General features: G+C 42.0%; 1 protein-coding gene across 2 annotated transcripts in view; it reads right to left on the minus strand.

The window, feature by feature from the left end:
• Positions 1–17,502, minus strand: part of LOC141173103 (circularly permutated Ras protein 1-like) — an 87,015-nt gene that overhangs the window by 41,876 nt on the left and 27,637 nt on the right. For both annotated transcript variants that reach the window (XM_073657746.1, XM_073657747.1), the window contains exons 2-5: positions 14,043–14,157; positions 11,215–11,292; positions 9,127–9,198; positions 406–543 (exon numbers count right to left, since the gene is read on the minus strand). In XM_073657746.1, coding sequence (XP_073513847.1) covers positions 406–543; positions 9,127–9,198; positions 11,215–11,292; positions 14,043–14,148 — 394 coding nt within the window. In that variant the 5' untranslated portion in view covers positions 14,149–14,157. The remainder of the gene's footprint in view (positions 1–405; positions 544–9,126; positions 9,199–11,214; positions 11,293–14,042; positions 14,158–17,502) is intronic.

Below are 17,502 nucleotides of genomic sequence, written 5' to 3' on the forward strand. Positions count from 1 at the left end.
TAGCAAAAAAATAAATATATAAAATAAGTAATTGTATAAATATATATGTAAGTAATCAATATGAATAAATGCATTGCATATATCAAGCAAAAGACATACCATGAAAAAGAGAACAACATAGAAGTTAGGACCCCAGGACTCCGACGCACGTTTCGCCCTTGGCTTTTTTAAGGAGTAATCACTATATAGGGCCGCCCACTGGACTCATACAAAGTTATACTGAATCTTTCTCCATGACACTAAATATGGATCTGCTCTATAACCACTGGTAGGATGCTATATCTTCATGTGGAGGAATATTATTTATAAATATTGTAGTGTGGTATTTTATTGATCAGCAGAGCAGAGCAATCTATCGATCTTTAGAGACATTAGTGGATGGAAATAGAAAATGATTTGCTTTACCAGGGGGTGCAAACATTAGGGAATTTGTCCTTCGTTGTGGAAGGGGTGGAGGAGTCTCCTGTCTTTCTAGCTCCATGGGAGACATTGGTTGCAAGCTTTGGTATATGTTAGATTCCGGAGTGAGCGGATGTTGTAGCCCTGGAAAGAAAACATGAATGCGTTACTCCCATCAGAGATAAATGACTTCAGCATTGGAATAACAAACATATTTTTCACATGTGTATTTCTTTTTTATTTTAAGTAGTGATAAACAGTGTACTTTTGCTAATTACACTCCGGTAACCCCTTCACCCCCGAGTCTGTTTTCACCTTCCTGACAAAGCCAAATTTTACATTTCTGACCAGTGTTACTTTATGTGGTAATAACTCTGGGACGCTTCAACATATTCCAACCAATGATTCTGAGATTGTGTTTTTTCATGACACATTGTACTTTATGGCAGTGGTAAATTTAGGTCAATTTTTTTGCATTTATTTGTGAAAATATCGGCATTTTGTTGAAAATTTTGAAAATTTAGCAATTTTCAAACTTTTAATTTGTACGCCCTTAAACCAGATAGTCATATCACACAAAATAGTTAATAAAGTTAATAAATAACATTTACTGCATGTCTACTTTACAACAGCATCATTTTTGAAACATAATTTTGTTTTTGTTATGAAGTTAGAAGGGTTCAAATTTATCAGCAATTTCTAATTTTTCCAACAAAAAAATGTTTTTAGGGACCATATCACATTTGAAGCGACATTGAGGGGCCTATATGACAGAAAATACCCATAAGTGACACCATTTTAAAAACTGCACCCCTCAAAGTCCTCAAAATCACATTCAAGAAGTTTATTAACCGGTCAGGTGTTTTATGGGAATTAAAGCACTGTAGAAGGAAACAATTTCAATGTTACTTTTTCCAAAATTTTTCCTGCAAAAATGTTTTCTCAGCCCCAAATTTTTCATTTTCACAAGGGTAACAAAAGAAAATGGACCATACAATTTGTTGTACAATTTCTCCTGAGTATGCTGATACCCCATATGTGGCGTAAATCCTCGGTAGTGCTCGGTAGGGAAGGAGCACCAATTGAATTCTGGAGCGCAATTTTGTCTGGAATAGATTGCGGATGCCATGTCACATTTGAAGAGCCCCTGACATGCCAAAACAGCAGAAACCCACACAAGTGACTCCATTTTGAAAGCTACACCTCTTGCGGAATTCATCTAGGAGTGTAGTGAGCATTTTAAAGCCTCAGGCGATTCACAGAATTGTATAACATTGGGTTGACACAATGGAAAATTACCATTTTTTCCACTAAAATATTGCTTTAGCCCCAAGTTTTTAATTTTCAAAAGAGATAATAGGAGAAATTGAATGGTACAATTTGTTACACAATATCTCCTGAGTGCGCTAATACCCCATATATATGTTAGAACCCTCCTGTTTGTTTTTTCCATCTTGTGTTTCGTGGTCACGTGACCATCTGCCTTTATATTCCAGCTCCGCCCTCCTGGCTGTGCTGGACTTCAGTGTTTGACTCTCTCTCTAGCCAGGTGCTTCGGTGCCTTTCTCTGTCAGTTCGCTTGGTCCTTCTGGGACCTCTAGTACTTTTTGTCAGTTTGTCTTTTTGTGTTCTGCAACAACTTCTCTGTTTAGTAGGTGTCCCATTTTTGTTCCAGTCCTTTGTTCTTTTAGGGACCCCTCCCTTAATGCTATAGGTCTTCGTTCAGACTAGCCGAGGACTAAGGCGGGTCTGTTCGCTAGGAACAGGCAGCCCGCTACATTGTAGGGATTCATCTTAGTCTTACTTTAGGGACAGCTTTCCCCTATCTTTCCTTAGTACATGTTGCAGATCATAACAGTAAGTCCAGCCCAAAAAACTAAAAGAAAAGAAATTTGGGGATCAGTGTGGTTTCCTTCCAGGATTTGGCTCAACGCTTGCAGGGATTGTCTCTGGAGGTGGCTGAGCTTCAGCAACACGTGAGTAGCTGTTCCGGAGTGCATTTTGTCGAACCCAAGGTGGGACTGCCTGATGTTTTTTATGGTAAACAGCAAGATTTTTTTTCCTTTAAAAATGCTTGTTTGTTATATTTTCGTTTGAGACCAAGGTCCTCTCGGAATGAATCACAGGGCATTGGTTTTATTATGTCACTTTTGCGCAATAAACCACAGGGGAGGGCCTTTTCTCTCCAACCTAATGATCCGTGTTTAAGGTCTGTTGAAGAATTTTTTTCTGCTATGGGGCTATTATATGACGATCCTGATCGAATCTCATCTGCTGAAGCAGAACTCAGGCGTTTGAATCAGGGATCAGGTGATGTTGAAAATTGTTGCACACACTTCAGAAGATGGGCCTCAGAAGTTAAATGGAATGATCCTGCGCTGAGATGTCTATTTCTTGCTGGTCTGAGTGAAAGGGTTAATGATCTGCTAATTGCATTCCCTGCACCTGAGACTCTGCAGGATGCCATGCAGTTAGCTGTTCGTGTGGACAGGAGGCTGAGGTGCAGGCTTAATGAGGTAAAGACTCCTGTAATGTCAGTTCCTAGTCCCCAGAAAATCTGATCAGACAGCGGAGAACCGATGGAGGTTTGGGCGATGTCACTCCGCTCTCAGGAAAGAGACCGGAGGTTCGCCGAGGGATTGTGTCTTTATTGTGGTAAAGCTGACCATTTGATTAAGTATTGTGAGCGTCGTTTAAGTAAAGAAAAAAAAAAGGTCAGTTACGCCCGTATAGCTTGTTTACGCTCTGCAGGAGTATTTCTTTCTGGGAGTACTACTTTGCAGGGAGATTTGTGGATTGTGGTTCAACACTTAATGTGAGTGATAAAGGGTTTTGGAAAATCTTAAATTGAAATCCAAACCTTTGTCATCACCTATTTCTGTGATTGCAATTGATAACACTCCCTTGAAATGTATTACTCATAAAGTTGCTGCATTTCCCCTCACTATCAATGGAGTTCACCAAGAAATTTTGGACTTGGTTGTTTTAGATAATTTACCCTCTCCGGTCGTTCTAGGATTGCCTTGGTTAAAACTGCACAATCCTTTGCTGGACTGGTCTACTAATGTGATTAAGTCTTGGAGTCCGAAGTGCTATGATAAATGTTGTAATGGTCGCATTGCGGCTGTGGAAAAAGGGGAATTACCTGTACCTATTCAAGATTTTTGGAGGGTTTTTTCAGAGGAGGAGTCACAAGTTTTACCGCCTCATAGGGATTATGTTGCGCCATTGAGTTTGTTCCGGGAGCTATTCTTCCCAAGAGTCGCTTGTTTAATCTGACTATCCCTGAAAGAAAGGCCTTGGAGGAGTACATACAGACTAGCCTGGCTGCTGGTCACATTAGACCTTCTAAGTCGCCTGTGGCAGTTGGATTTTTCTTTGTTATAAAAAAGGACCGGGGTTTACGCCCATGTCTGGATTTTTGTGAAATTAATAAGATTACCGTACGCAATTCCTACCCATTGCCGTTAATTCCTGACTTGTTTAACCAGTTTGTGGGGGCCAAGTGGTTCTCTAAAATTAATCTCCGGGGGGCATACAATTTGTTACGAGTGAAGGAGGGTGATGAATGGAAACCTGCTTTTAACACTCCGGTAGGTCATTTTGAGAATCTGGTGATGCCTTTTGGTCTTACCAATGCACCTGCATTTTTTCAGAACCTTATTAATGACATCCTGAGACCTTTGATTGGTAAGAATGTGGTTGTGTATTTGGATGACATTTTGATTTATTCGCCAGATCTGGAGTCCCATTGGCAGAGTGTACGTGAAGTCTTGCAGTTATTGAGTGATAATTCACTCTTTGCTAAGCTGGAGAAATGTGAGTTCGCTGTGCAGAAAATTAGTTTTTTGGGCTACATTGTCTCCAGCGAGGGCTTTGAGATGGACACTGTGAAGGTTCAGGCTGTGCAGGAATGGCCTAGGCCTATTGGTTTGAAATCTATACAGAGATTTGGGGGTTTTGCCAATTATTACAGGAAATTCATTAAGAATTTTTCTGTAATTGTTAAACCTCTAACTGATCTCACCAGGAAAGGTGCGAATACGGCCCAGTGGACTACTGAGGCCATTGAAGCGTTTGAGTATCTCAAAGAGAGGTTCAGTTCTGCCCCTATCCTTATGCAGCTTGATGAGACCAAGCCTTTTTTGGTCGAGGTCGATGCTTCATCGGTGGGGGTCGGAGCAGTTTTGTCTCAGGAGAACAAGGATGGAGTACATCTTTGAGCCTTCTTTTCGAAAAAAATTTCGGAAACCGAACTGAATTATGATGTTGGAAATCGGGAGTTGCTGGCTATTAAACTTGCTTTTGAACATTGGCGTCATTTTTTGGAAGGCGCTAGATTTCCTATTCAGGTTTTCACAGATCATAAGAATTTGATCTATCTGGATGCTGCCAAGCGCTTGAATGCCCGTCAAGCTAGGTGGGCACTTTTATTTTATCGGTTTCATTTTTCTGTTACCTATATCCCTGGTACTAAGAATGTTAAAGCCGATGCTTTATCTCGCAGCTTCTCTCCTACGGTCGGTGCCAAGGAGGAGGAGAGCATTTTACAGAAAGGAGTTGTAGTGGCGGCATTGGACTCCGTTTTGGAGAATGGGATTCTGAAAGCTCAAGATGATGCTCCATCTAACACTCCCCATGGGAGGTTGTTCGTGCCTAGAGCCTTTAGGAGAGATTTATTTGTGGAGTGTCATGAGTCTTGGTTGGCAGGTCATCCAGGAATTTCGGAGACTAAGAGACTTATCAGTCGCAGTTTTTGGTGGCCTGGATGGCAGAAGGAAGTCATCAAGTGGGTGCGTCAATGTACTGTGTGTGCTAGGTCAAAGGCTTCATATACTCCTGCTGCGGGGTTGCTTTGCCCTCTGGAGGTTCCTAGTGCGCCTTGGACGCATCTCACAATGGATTTTATTACTGATCTTCCTGTGTCCGAGGGTTTTACTGTCATATGGGTGGTCGTGGACCGTTTTAGTAAGATGTGTCATTTGGTTCCATTCATTAAGTTGCCCTGCACCAAGACACTCGCTAAGGCGCTTGTTAAGGAGATTGTCAAGCTCCATGGCGTTCCCACGGATATAGTTTCTGATAGAGGACCTCAGTTTGTGGCTCGCTTTTGGCATGCTTTTTGTGACAGGTTGGGAGTCCATTTGTCATTTTCGTCTGGGTATCATCCTGAGTCTAATGGACAGACTGAAAGAAAGAACCAGGATGTTGAACAGTCTTTGCGTTGTTTTGTGGCGGACAATCAAGAGGTGTGGTCTGAGTTTCTGCCTCTTGCAGAATTTGCTCTTAACAATCATACATCCTCCTCTACTGGGTGTTCTCCTTTTTTTTGTTGTACTGGGAGACATCCGTCTTTTGGTTTGTTCTCCAAATTGGGGTCGGCGGTGCCGGAGGAGGAAAATTTTTCCGGTGATTTGGAGAGAGTTTAGACTAATGTACGTTGCAACCTTCAAGAGGCTAACAAGAAGTCTAAGAAGTATTTTGAAAGGAAACGTAAGTAGGTTTTGTTTACTGTGGGTGACATGGTTTGGTTGTCCTCGAAGAACCTGCGGTTGAGGATTCCCTCTAAAAAACTGGGTCCTAAGTTTGTGGGGCCATTTAAAGTGCTTCAGGTTGTTAACCCATCTGCTGTTAGGTTGGATGTCCCTACTTCCTGGAAGATTAATCCTGTGTTTCATGTTTCCTTGTTGAAAAAGGCTGATGTATCTGATAGGGACGCCACTGTCACAGTTCCTCCTGTTGTGGAAGACGGCGAATATGAAATTTCTCGTATCTTGAATTCTAGATGGCATAGAGGGAGATTACAGTATCTTGTCTACTGGAAGGGTTTCGGTCCCGAAGACAACTCCTGGGTAAGGACGGATGATGTCTCTGCTCCTAGGCTTGTTAAAGCTTTCCACAGGAGGTTTCCGGATAGACCTGGGCCTGGAGGATCCGGAGGATCCTCATAAAAGAGGGGGTACTGTTAGAACCCTCCTGTTTGGTTTTTCCATCTTGTGTTTTGCGGTCACGTGACCATCTGCCTTTATATTCCAGCTCCGCCCTTCAGGCTGTGCTGGACTTCAGTGTTTGACTGTTTCTCTAGCCAGGTGCTTCTGTGCCTATCTCTGTCAGTTCGATTGGTCCTTCTGGGACCTCTAGTACTTTTTGTCAGTTTGTCTTTTTGTGTTCTGCAACAACTTCTCTGTTTAGGAGGTGTCCCATTTTTGTTCCAGTCCTTAGTTCTTTTAGGGACCCCTCCCTTAATGCTATAGGTCTTCGTTCAGACTAGCCGAGGACTAAGGCGGGACTGTTCGCTAGGACCAGGCAGCCCGCTACATCGTAGGGATTCAGTTTAGTCTTAGCTTTCCCCTATCTTTCCTTAGTACATGTAGCAGATCATAACAATATGTGTCCAAAAACTACTTTTGATGCACAGTGCAAAGCTCAGAAGGGAAGAAGCATCTTATTGGAGTGCAGATTTTTCCAGAATGGTTTGAGAGTGCCATGTCACATTTGCAGAGTCCCTGAGGTGTCAGAACAGCAGAAACCCCTCATAAGTGACCTCATTTTACAAACTACACTCCATTATTCAATTAATTCATCTAGGGGTGTAGTGAGTATATTGACATTACATTTTATACCATTGGGCGGTGAAGAAAGAATAATTACAGTTTTACTAGGGATGAGAGAGCGTGCTCGGATAAGGGGTTATCCGAGCACGCTCGGTTGCTAACTGAGTATCTTCTGCAGCTGCATGTCGCGTGTCTGTTCGACATCCGCACCAAAAGCAGGGATTGCCTGTTTGTTAGGCAATCCCTGCATGTGTTGCGGCTGTCTAACAGACAGGTGACATGTAGCTGCCGCGACTCAAACCTATTTTTCGAGTACGCCGAAGATACTCTGCTAGCACCCGAACGTTCTCGGATAACCCCTTATCTGAGCACGCTCTCTCATCACTAATTTTTACCACTAAAATGTTGTTTTAGCCCCAAATTTTTTATTTTAATAAGGGCTAATAGAAAAAACTGAAACTCACAGTTTGATGTACAATTTCTCCTGCTTGAGCGTACCAATACCCTACATGTAATCAGGAAATACTTCTCAGGCTCAGTGGTAAGCTCAGAAGGGAAGAAGCGCCATATTATATTGCAGATTTTACTGTTATGGTTTGTGGGTGCCATGACCCACTGAGAGAGCCCCTGAGGTGACAGAACAGCAGAACCCCCCATCAGTGACCCCATTTTACAAACTACACCTCTCAATGAATTCATCTAGGGCAGTGGTTCTCAACTCCAGTCCTCAGGACCCACCAACAAATCATGTTTTCAGGATTTCCTTAGTATTACACAGGTGATGGAATTATTGCCTGTGCAGGTGATGCAATTATCAGCTGTGCAATACTAAGGAAATCTTGAAAACATGACCTGTTGGTGGGTCTTGAAGACTGGTGTTGCGAACCACTGATATAGGGGATCATATTGACATCATAGAATCTTATACTATTGCGCAGTGAAAAAATAATTTTTACCACCAAAATTTTGTTTTAGCTCCAGATTTTACATTTTCACACTGGGATATTGGTAAAAAATGGCACAAAAATATGTCCCACAATTTCTGCTGAATGTGGCAATACGGTACAGTACTACTTAGCCACACTGCAAGACTCGGGAGGGACAGAGCGCTATTTGACTCTTGGAGAACAAATGATAATAGAATAGTTTACAGACTTCATATACAGAGCCCCTACCTGCTCTGAACAGCAGAATCCCCCCTCAAGTGACCCCATTTTGGAAATTATGCCCCTTTGGGAATTTATCTACAGGTGTAGTGACGATTTGACTAGATGGGTGTTTTCCAGAAGTGACCAGCAGTGGATGTTGCTGAGTGAATATTGCAAATCTGCCATTGTAGTGACCAGTACTTTGTAGTGACCAGTACATTGTAGTGACCAGTACGTTGTAGTGCCCAACCATTGTAGTTGGTGTAGAAGATAAGGGGGACTCAAAGTAAAAATTAACCTTTATTTCATATAATATTAAAAAACTCACAAAAAGTGCAAAGTGCTCAAGACAAACAAACAAAACCCCCTATTCATATATTTATCTTTGTCTTAATAGGGCGGTGTGCTTTTTTACCATACTGAGCACCTCCCTGTAACCACGTTGTATATATTCAACACAGCTGTTTTAAGAAAGGTGTACCTTCCAGCATGTAATCAAAGCACCTATTCACATTAATATACCAGGGCTGTCTAACAGTTATACATCACATGCAAGAAGTTCCTAAGTAATTGAGACAAAGATTAATATACGAATAGGGGGTTTTGGCCATTGAGGTATAAGAAGATGCAATATACACCAGTTTCCATGTTTGTTTGTCTTGAGCACTTTGCACTTTTTTTGAGTGACCTTTTTAATACTATATGAAATAAAGGTTAATTTTTACTTTGAGTCACCATTATCTGCTATACCAAATACTGATCTCCTTTGGGGTAGTGTATCTATTTCTTGATAATCGCCCTGCTTATTACGACCCAAACATTGTAGTATTACAAAGTTTCTTATTTTCATGTGTACTATTGATATATGATAAAAAAAAAATTAAATATATATATATATATATTTATGATAAAATGACGGTTACTCTTTAACTAGAAGGATAATTGTATAATCAACCTGTGTATATTCACTTTCCAACCAGTATAGATGTCACTGTGGGATACCAAGGCTGAACATACTCCCTTACCATTAACTTCTGCTTCACTCCTGGTCCCCTCTGCTCGATCCAGGTTCTCATAGAATTCTGGCTCCAGAACACCTGTAGTCAGAGCAAAAGAAGAAAGTGCCCTGATAATTATAGGAACTGGGACGCAACGTGTGATCTGTTTTAAAGAAGATCTGCTGGAAATCCTATGTTAAAGTGAAAGATTATTCAAGGTCTTATGGACGTTTCCTTCACAGTATAAAGTATTTTCATACACACAGTTTCCTTCCACTGTAGTCTACTCCAGGGCCGGTGAAGCACACTGTTTCGCCCTACTTCATCACAGCCTAGCTTGTTGCCACAGTCCTGATCAGCAGGCCTCTCTACCTGCTCAGCTCGGGATCCCCACTAGTCCCACGAGCTCAGTCCTATTTAGGCCCGTTACCTTCAGCGGTATGCAAGCTCAACGTTTCTTGTGACTTGTTGTCCTATCTAAGGTTCTCTTTTCGGTGGAAGACCACTCTGTCTCGTCTTCAGCCAGTTCAATGTCAAGTTACTCCCTTGGTCACCTTCTCTGTAGTTCACCCACAATGGCAGCACTGCTCACAGACACTATCTATCTATCAAAATGGAAAAAATCAGGTAGCACTCCAGTGCTGGAGTGCTGCCTGATTTTTTCAATTTATATATTTTGCGTTGGACAACCGCATTACTCAGGAAGCATTGCAACCAAAATCAATCAATCTATCTATTATGTATCTATTATCTATATTATTTACTTTCTCTCCCAGTGTAAATTTTTCTTTCCCTTTTTCTACAGCTACTAATTTTCATGAACAGCATAAAGGATCTATCTCAACTTCTTAAATAGGTGAAATTGCAAAGTGGCCGGTTTACTAGGAAAGAAGCGTGCACTTGCAAGCTGATGGCTATAGCGCTTGTAAGCGCTGCTCTGAAGCTTGCAGGATCACTGGGTATGACCATCTTCATCATCCTCCAATGCTGCTTGTGCAATTCAGACCAAGCCATAGGTACGAACTGTGAATCAGGAGTGCACCATCCCCGGCAAGCAGGAAGCTGTGAGGCAGAGGAGCGGTGCGCTCCTGAAGAAAGAATATTAGACAACTCCTTTAAGGATAATTTCTCTATTACTCTACTTATTGGCTCTTGTGTTTTACAGAATTTTACACTGACTTTAAGGGGTTTATAGAAAGATGGGAATTATGTCTACAAGATAAGAGATAATTTAATTATCGCTGGGGGTCCAACCGCTTCTGGTACATGTGCCCCAGTTGACTGTATGGGCTCATCAGACTTCAGTTTTTCACGTATGAGTTCTATCTGTATTTTTCATGGATAACACTTGTATCTATGTTGATCTAGTAGTACATATGTAGTACATATATGGTATACATAGGTAGCACATATGTATACCTAGTATACATAAGTAATACATATGTCTGATTTTTTTCCTCGGACCGAGAGATCATCCTTAGTACCATCAATGTGACCTTCATATAAATGGAGGATGGTAGCTGCTGTATACTGCTTTGCTGTCACACACTATGTTTAGAATTTGTTCACTGTTTTATGGTTCTCTCACTACATCTCTACGTGTAAGCTGTGAGCTGTGACGTCCTCTCCCTATCCAGATTCATCCCAAAGTGGCTGCTGCATTCCCTACCTCTGCTTTTATACTGGGTATGATTGTCCCTTCTAATGACTGTGCTATATCATGTAATATGATAGCTGCAAGGCATTATGGGTAAGCCCGTCTAGCCATGCCCGAGGTCATGTGAACCTTCATTGGTAGATACAATCTTTTCCAATGTGTAAAATGGCCATTTTTGGCAATTCTCGAGAAGCAAATCACAGATTTTTCAAATTCGCTAGGTTGAGTGAATTTCTAAAAATGTAACACATATTCAATTTGCATCAAATCAATTTGCTCAAGTTTTGGTGAAGCTAATAAAAAATAGTGGAATAAAATGGTGTAAAACATTGAAAAATTTTGCGTACATATTTATGACATGGAAATGCAGAAAACTGAGCAAAATTATGCAATTCATTCTCGACAAACCAGATGTAGGAGATCAGAGTGTCAGTGTTTGTATTTGCCGTGATTCTTACCAATTCCTCCTGCATTATTGCTGTATTTCTCTTCATGATTGAAATTGTCATAAAAACGTGATCCTCCATGGGTAATGCCTGTAAAAAAAAAACACATCAAAAGATTAATACTCTAGGAAATTGAAGCCAAACCTTAAGTTAAAGGGGTTGTCTCATCATCTTAAATGCATAGAATAGCAACATGCTTCTAAAATCAAGCAACTTTATAATGTACTATAATGTACTAGTTATTAAAAATCCTTTCCACTCTCAATAAGAGGGATTTTTAATATTATTTTTTACTGTCTCGTAGAGAAAGAGTGCAGCGCTTACAAGCTATTTGCTGTAGAGCTTGTAAGCGCTGCTCTGAAGCTAGCTGGATGGTTTGATCCGTCCGGCTTCAGGACAGCTACACTCCTATGACGCTGCAAAGGCAAAACTGCTTCTGCAACACTGGAGAGTTCACAGTTTGGGCTAGTGGAGCACCCATACCACTGGTCCAAAACAGCCATTCAATCAGAAACTTGTAAAAAAAACAAGTAACTGTGCAATTAGTTGTTAAAAATCCTCTCCATTCCCAAAATGAAAGGATTTTTAATTTTATTACTTATCGCTCGTAGCTGAGGTTGCCTAGGTCTCATAGGAAAAGAGTGCAGCGCTTACAAGCTGTTTGCTATAGAGCTTGCAAGCGCTGCTCTGAAGCTGGTAAGATTGCTGGATCCGAACAGCTTCAGTGCAACCGTGCTCCTCTGATGCTGCAAAGGCAAAGATGCCAAGAAAATGAGACAACCCCTTTAAGTCTTAAGAGCTACAACCAAAATTAGAGTTTTACACAATCATCTGCACCTAGATGGACTAGTTTAATAAACAATAAACTGTTGAGCAATGGTGGAGAAAACAAAAATTGCTCTTGAATGTCGTAAAAGTCACATGATATGGCACAAGTACGGTTCTAATTCATATAGGAGGATAATCTGCAAGTGACTCGGAACGACTGTTATAAAGAATTTGGCCATATTTTATGACTAAATGGTAATGGAAAATCTTATTATGAGCAGGGGAGTAACTATCGCAGTCGCAGAGGGTGCGACCTCGACCAAGCCTGTGCTGGAGTGGGGCCCACTGACACCTGTGTCTATTTCAGTTGGATGAGCATAAGAGGATGCACATTAAGCTAAAATGCATTGCGGCGCACAGATCCGCTGGCTACCTGCACTGCAATACATGCCGCCAATCAGAGGCCAGCACTAGTGATGAGCGAGTATGTTCTGTTAACCCTTTCGGCGAGCATGCTCGGGTGCTCGCCGAGTATCTTCAGCGTGCTAAGGTGTTATGTTTTAGTCACTCCGTGCTCATGATTTGCGACTGTTTGACAGCTTTAATACATGTGAGGAATGCCTAAGAAACAGGCATTCCTCACATGTATTAAAGCTGTCAAACAGTCGCAAATCATGAGCACGGAGTGACTGAAACATAACACTCGAGCACGGCGAAGATACTCGGAAAACACCCGAGCATGCTTGTAAATCTCGAGTAACGAGCATGCTCGCTCATCACTAGCCAGTACCTGACAGAGAAGTGCCAGTCACAGGAGGCGCATAGCACTGATGTCATTTGTTGCTCATAGTAGGCACATCAAAGTCAGCTGTCTGCCTCTATGCTGGCTATAGAAGAGGACGCTATGTGTTGTGGGAGTGGGGGAAGGTGAGAAGAATCGTCTTTTTTTTTCTTTTTTTAGTATTAGAGAACAGTGTCAGAATGGGAAATATTATTACAGAATGGGCCCAGTAACTAGGACATTATACCAGGAAGGGGCCCGGGATCAGATACATATATTAATGGAAGGGGCCTGGATGGGGACATTACACCAGGATGAGGGGCATTAATACTGGAAGGGGCCAAGGATGGGGATATTACACCAGGATGGGGGACATATATTACTGGAAGGGGCCAAGGATGGGGACATTACACCAGGATGTGGGACATTATTAATGGAAGGGGCCCAGTATGGGGATATTACACCGGGATGGGAGACATACATTACTGGAAGGGGCCAAGGATGGGGACATTACACCAGGATGTGGGACATTATTAATGGAAGGGGCCCTGGATGTGGTACATTATTACTAGGAGGGGCCCAGGATGTGGGACATATATTACTGGAAGGGGCCAAGGGTCGGGACATTACATCAGGATGTGGGACATTAAACTAGGAAGGGACCAGGATAAGGACATTATTACAGAAAGGAACTCAGGATGGGGACATTACACCAGGATGATGGACATTAATACTGGAAGGGGCCCAGGATGGGGGACATATTAATGGAAGAGGCCAAGGATGTGGATATTATACCAGGATGGGGAACATATATTACTGGAAGGGGCCAAGCATGGGGACATTATACTAGCATGTGGGACATTATTAATGGAAAGGGCCCAGGATGGGGGCATTATTACTGGGCGGGGCCCAGGATGGGGTACATATATTACTGGAAGGGGCAAGGATGGGGACATTAAACTAGGAAGGTTCCAGGATAGGGACATTACTACAGGAAGAAACTCAGGATGGGGACATTAGAGCAGGAAGAGGACCATGATGTTGGACATTATTACTGGAAGGGGCACAGGATGGGGGACATTATTACATTATGGGGGGGCAACATGCATGTCTTTATAGGATTTAGAATGCTACAATGGCCCATACATATGACAAACATGCAGGCGGGAGCCCAGGTCCAAATTTTCCACCCGGGCCTATTAGACTATTGCCACCAATTATGAGCATAGCAATACCAAAAGTCACCACAGTGACCTCACCAAAATTATGTAGGTTGTATACGTAGACATACCATACTGGGACTGCGGTACCGTCACCGGAGACTGGAGGCTTTCTGGCTCTGCCTTATTTTGACCTTTGGGATCATCTACATAAATATATCTGCAGCCAAACTCCATGTCACAAACCTGAAATCAGAGTTATGTAATAGAACAATATTAAAAATTGGTGCAAAAATTACTTTTTTATCCACATAAAAAATATCTTCACACGGAGCTCAGTTTTGTTGTGTAGACTAAATATTGACTTTCGTTCAGTGACTAGTCGGCCGCCCTATCCGTCTCTCTAAACTCGTCTGACAACTTATATTTCTCTAGAAGCAGCAAAAGATATTACACGTAAACATAACATATAAAAAAAGAAAAAGAAATGCCAAAAATATGAAAAATCTCCTAGATAACCAGGAAATAGCACAGCATTGTTTATGGTACTTCAACTAAATGAAGAAAGTTGGGAAGGTCAAAGAAGTTTTCTACCTTGGCCAATCTCTTTTTGTTATAAGGGTAAGTAGGAAAAAGCTTATGAGGGGGCTTATGATTAGCCCATAATATGCAAATTTCCCAGTTACTTCACATTTATTATCTGGGGCAGTTTTACTTTGAGAATCCTAAAAAGAATTTGGACCCAAATTGTATTTAGACCTAAGATTCCAAAACCAATTCATATTTAGCAAATCACAGTAAAAATGCAGTGCTTTTCCTGCAACTACATTAAAAATTTAAACTATTTTCAACATCCACCAATTTTCAAAAGGACAGAGAAAAGAGGAGCGGTTAACAACATGGAAAAGAACTTCTATTTTAAAGGGAATCTATCAGTAGGATCAACCCTCCTAAGCCGTCTATATGGGCATGTAGATCATAGGAAGCTGAATAAAATGACACCTTGATATCTGTGATCCGATGTCTTATTCCAGAGAAATACACATTTTTCTTAATATGTAAATGAGCTGTTATGATCTATGGGCCGGACATAGATCTCCATGAGAATCTGCCTTATAAATTTAAGGGGGTGTTATCAGTGTGAGACATGTAATGACTGACAAATGTGCTCTCCTGATCTACATGTTTCACATGTAGATTTACACCACCTTTCATTTACAATAAGCTCTGGAGGCAGATTCTCAGGGAGATCTATGTCCAGCCCATAGATCTTAACAGCTCATTTACATATTAAGAAAAATGTAGATTTCTTCAGGAATAAGACATCGGATCGCAGATATCAAGTGATGGTTTTATTCAGCTTCCTATGACCTGCATGTCCATATAGATGGCTCAGGAGGGTGGATCCTACTGACAGATTCCCTTTAAGACAAAAAAAACCTGAAAATGGCACAAATTTTGACACAAATCCACACTTGTTAATAGCATGCGTAGCTTTCACATTCTATTTGGCCAATATATCGAAAAGCATGCGTCTATAATAAATTTGATACAAATTACTTCAATCGTCTTGATTTAATAATTGTGGGCTGATAATTGGCGTTCACAAAAATGCTCGTTCCCTATTTTTGGCTCCATGTAAAAATACCACAGATCCACTGACAAGTGATCAAAGCACTTATTCATGAGCTGATTGGATCATTTATACAGGTCCTAAAACCATTATTGTCTGTCCAAGCACGTCTCCATTTGTATATTGTGGATTTCCACATATGTCCATCATGGCTTCCTACCTGTTATGTTCTGCTACCAAAGCTAAGGAAAGAGAGGAGATCTGTCCCTACTATAGGACTCAGCTGAATCCCTACAATGTAACAGGGAACCTGATCCTGCGATCAGACCTGCTAAAGTCCTAATCTAGTCTGTACGGAGACCTATAGATGTGGGGAGGGAATCCCTACAAGTACTAAGGACTGGGAGGAATATGGGACACCTCCTAACAGAAATAGTAGCAGACAGACGAACAAACAAAATAGATAGAACATAGAGGTCCGTAGACCAAGCAAACTAACAGAGTTAGATACAGAGCACAGGCTAGCTAGAAAGTAGATATACAATGAAGTCCAGCAAAGCCAGAAGGGCGGAGCAGGATTAAATAGGCCAACAAGGTCATGTGACCAGCAAAGGAAAAAAAACCTAACAGCAAGGTTCTAACAGTACCCCCCCTTCTAAGAGGATCCTCCGGATCCCCTAGGACCAGGCTTATCAGGAAATCTCCTGTGAAACGCTCTGATAAGTCTGGACGCGGAAACATCATCTGACCTCACCCAAGAGTTATCCTCGGGTCCGAAACCTTTCCAGGCCACAAGATACTGCAAACTACCTCTATACCGTCTAGAGTCAAGGATGCGAGAAATTTCATATTCCCCGTCCTCCACCACCGGAGGAACAGAGGCAGAGGCGTCACCATCCGACACAACAGCTTTTTTTAACAGAGAGACATGAAAGACCGGATTAATTCTCCAGGAGGTAGGAACCTCCAACCTAACAGCAGATTGGTTGACAACCTGAAGCACCTTAAAGGGCCCTACAAACTTGGGACCCAATTTCTTAGAAGGAATCCTCAACCGCAGATTCCTAGAGGACAACCAAACCATGTCACCAACAGCGAACAAAACCTCCTGTCGTTTCCTATCAAAGTAGTCTTTAGATTTTCTGTTGGCCTCCTGAAGATTACCACGCACATCCGTCCAAACTCTTTCCAAATCACCGGAAAAATTCTCCTCCTCAGGCACGGCAGATCCCAACTTGGAGAACGACCCAAACGACGGATGTCTCCCAGAACAACAAAAAAAAGGCGAACAACCAGCAGAAGAAGATGTATGATTGTTCAGAGCAAATTCGGCAAGTGGCAGAAACTCAGACCACCCCTCTTGATTGTCTGCCACAAAACAACGCAAGAACTGCTCAACATCCTGGTTTTTCCTTTCTGTCTGGCCATTAGATTCAGGATGATATCCGGACGAAAACGACAAATGAATTCCCAACCTGTCACAAAAGGCACGCCAAAAACGAGCCACGAACTGAGGACCCCTATCAGAAACAATGTCAGTAGGAACGCCATGAAGTCTGACAATTTCCTTGACAAAGGCCTTAGCGAGAGTTTTAGCGCAGGGCAGTTTGACGAAGGGAACCAAGTGACACATCTTGCTAAAACGGTCCACGACCACCCAGATGACAGTAAAACCCTCAGAGGGGGGAAGGTCAGTTATAAAGTCCATAGCCAAATGTGTCCAAGGAGCACTGGGGACCTCCAAAGGACAAAGCAACCCCGCAGCAGGAGTATGTGAGGACTTAGATCTAGCACATATAGTACATTGGCACACCCACTTAATGACTTCCTTCTGCCATCCAGGCCACCAAAAACTGCGACCCACCAGTCTCTTGGTCTCAGAGATTCCGGGATGACCTGCCAACCGAGATTCGTGACACTCAACAAACAAATCTCTCCTAAAGGTCCCAGGCACAAACAACCTCCCATGAGGAGTGTTAGATGGGGCATTCTCCTGAGCTATCGTGGAAGCAGCTAAA

The sequence above is a fragment of the Phyllobates terribilis genome, unplaced genomic scaffold (genome assembly GCF_046119375.1).
Source record: "Phyllobates terribilis strain yellow unplaced genomic scaffold, ASM4611937v1 Scaffold_12__6_contigs__length_324123572, whole genome shotgun sequence".
NCBI classification, from domain to species: domain Eukaryota; kingdom Metazoa; phylum Chordata; class Amphibia; order Anura; family Dendrobatidae; genus Phyllobates; species Phyllobates terribilis.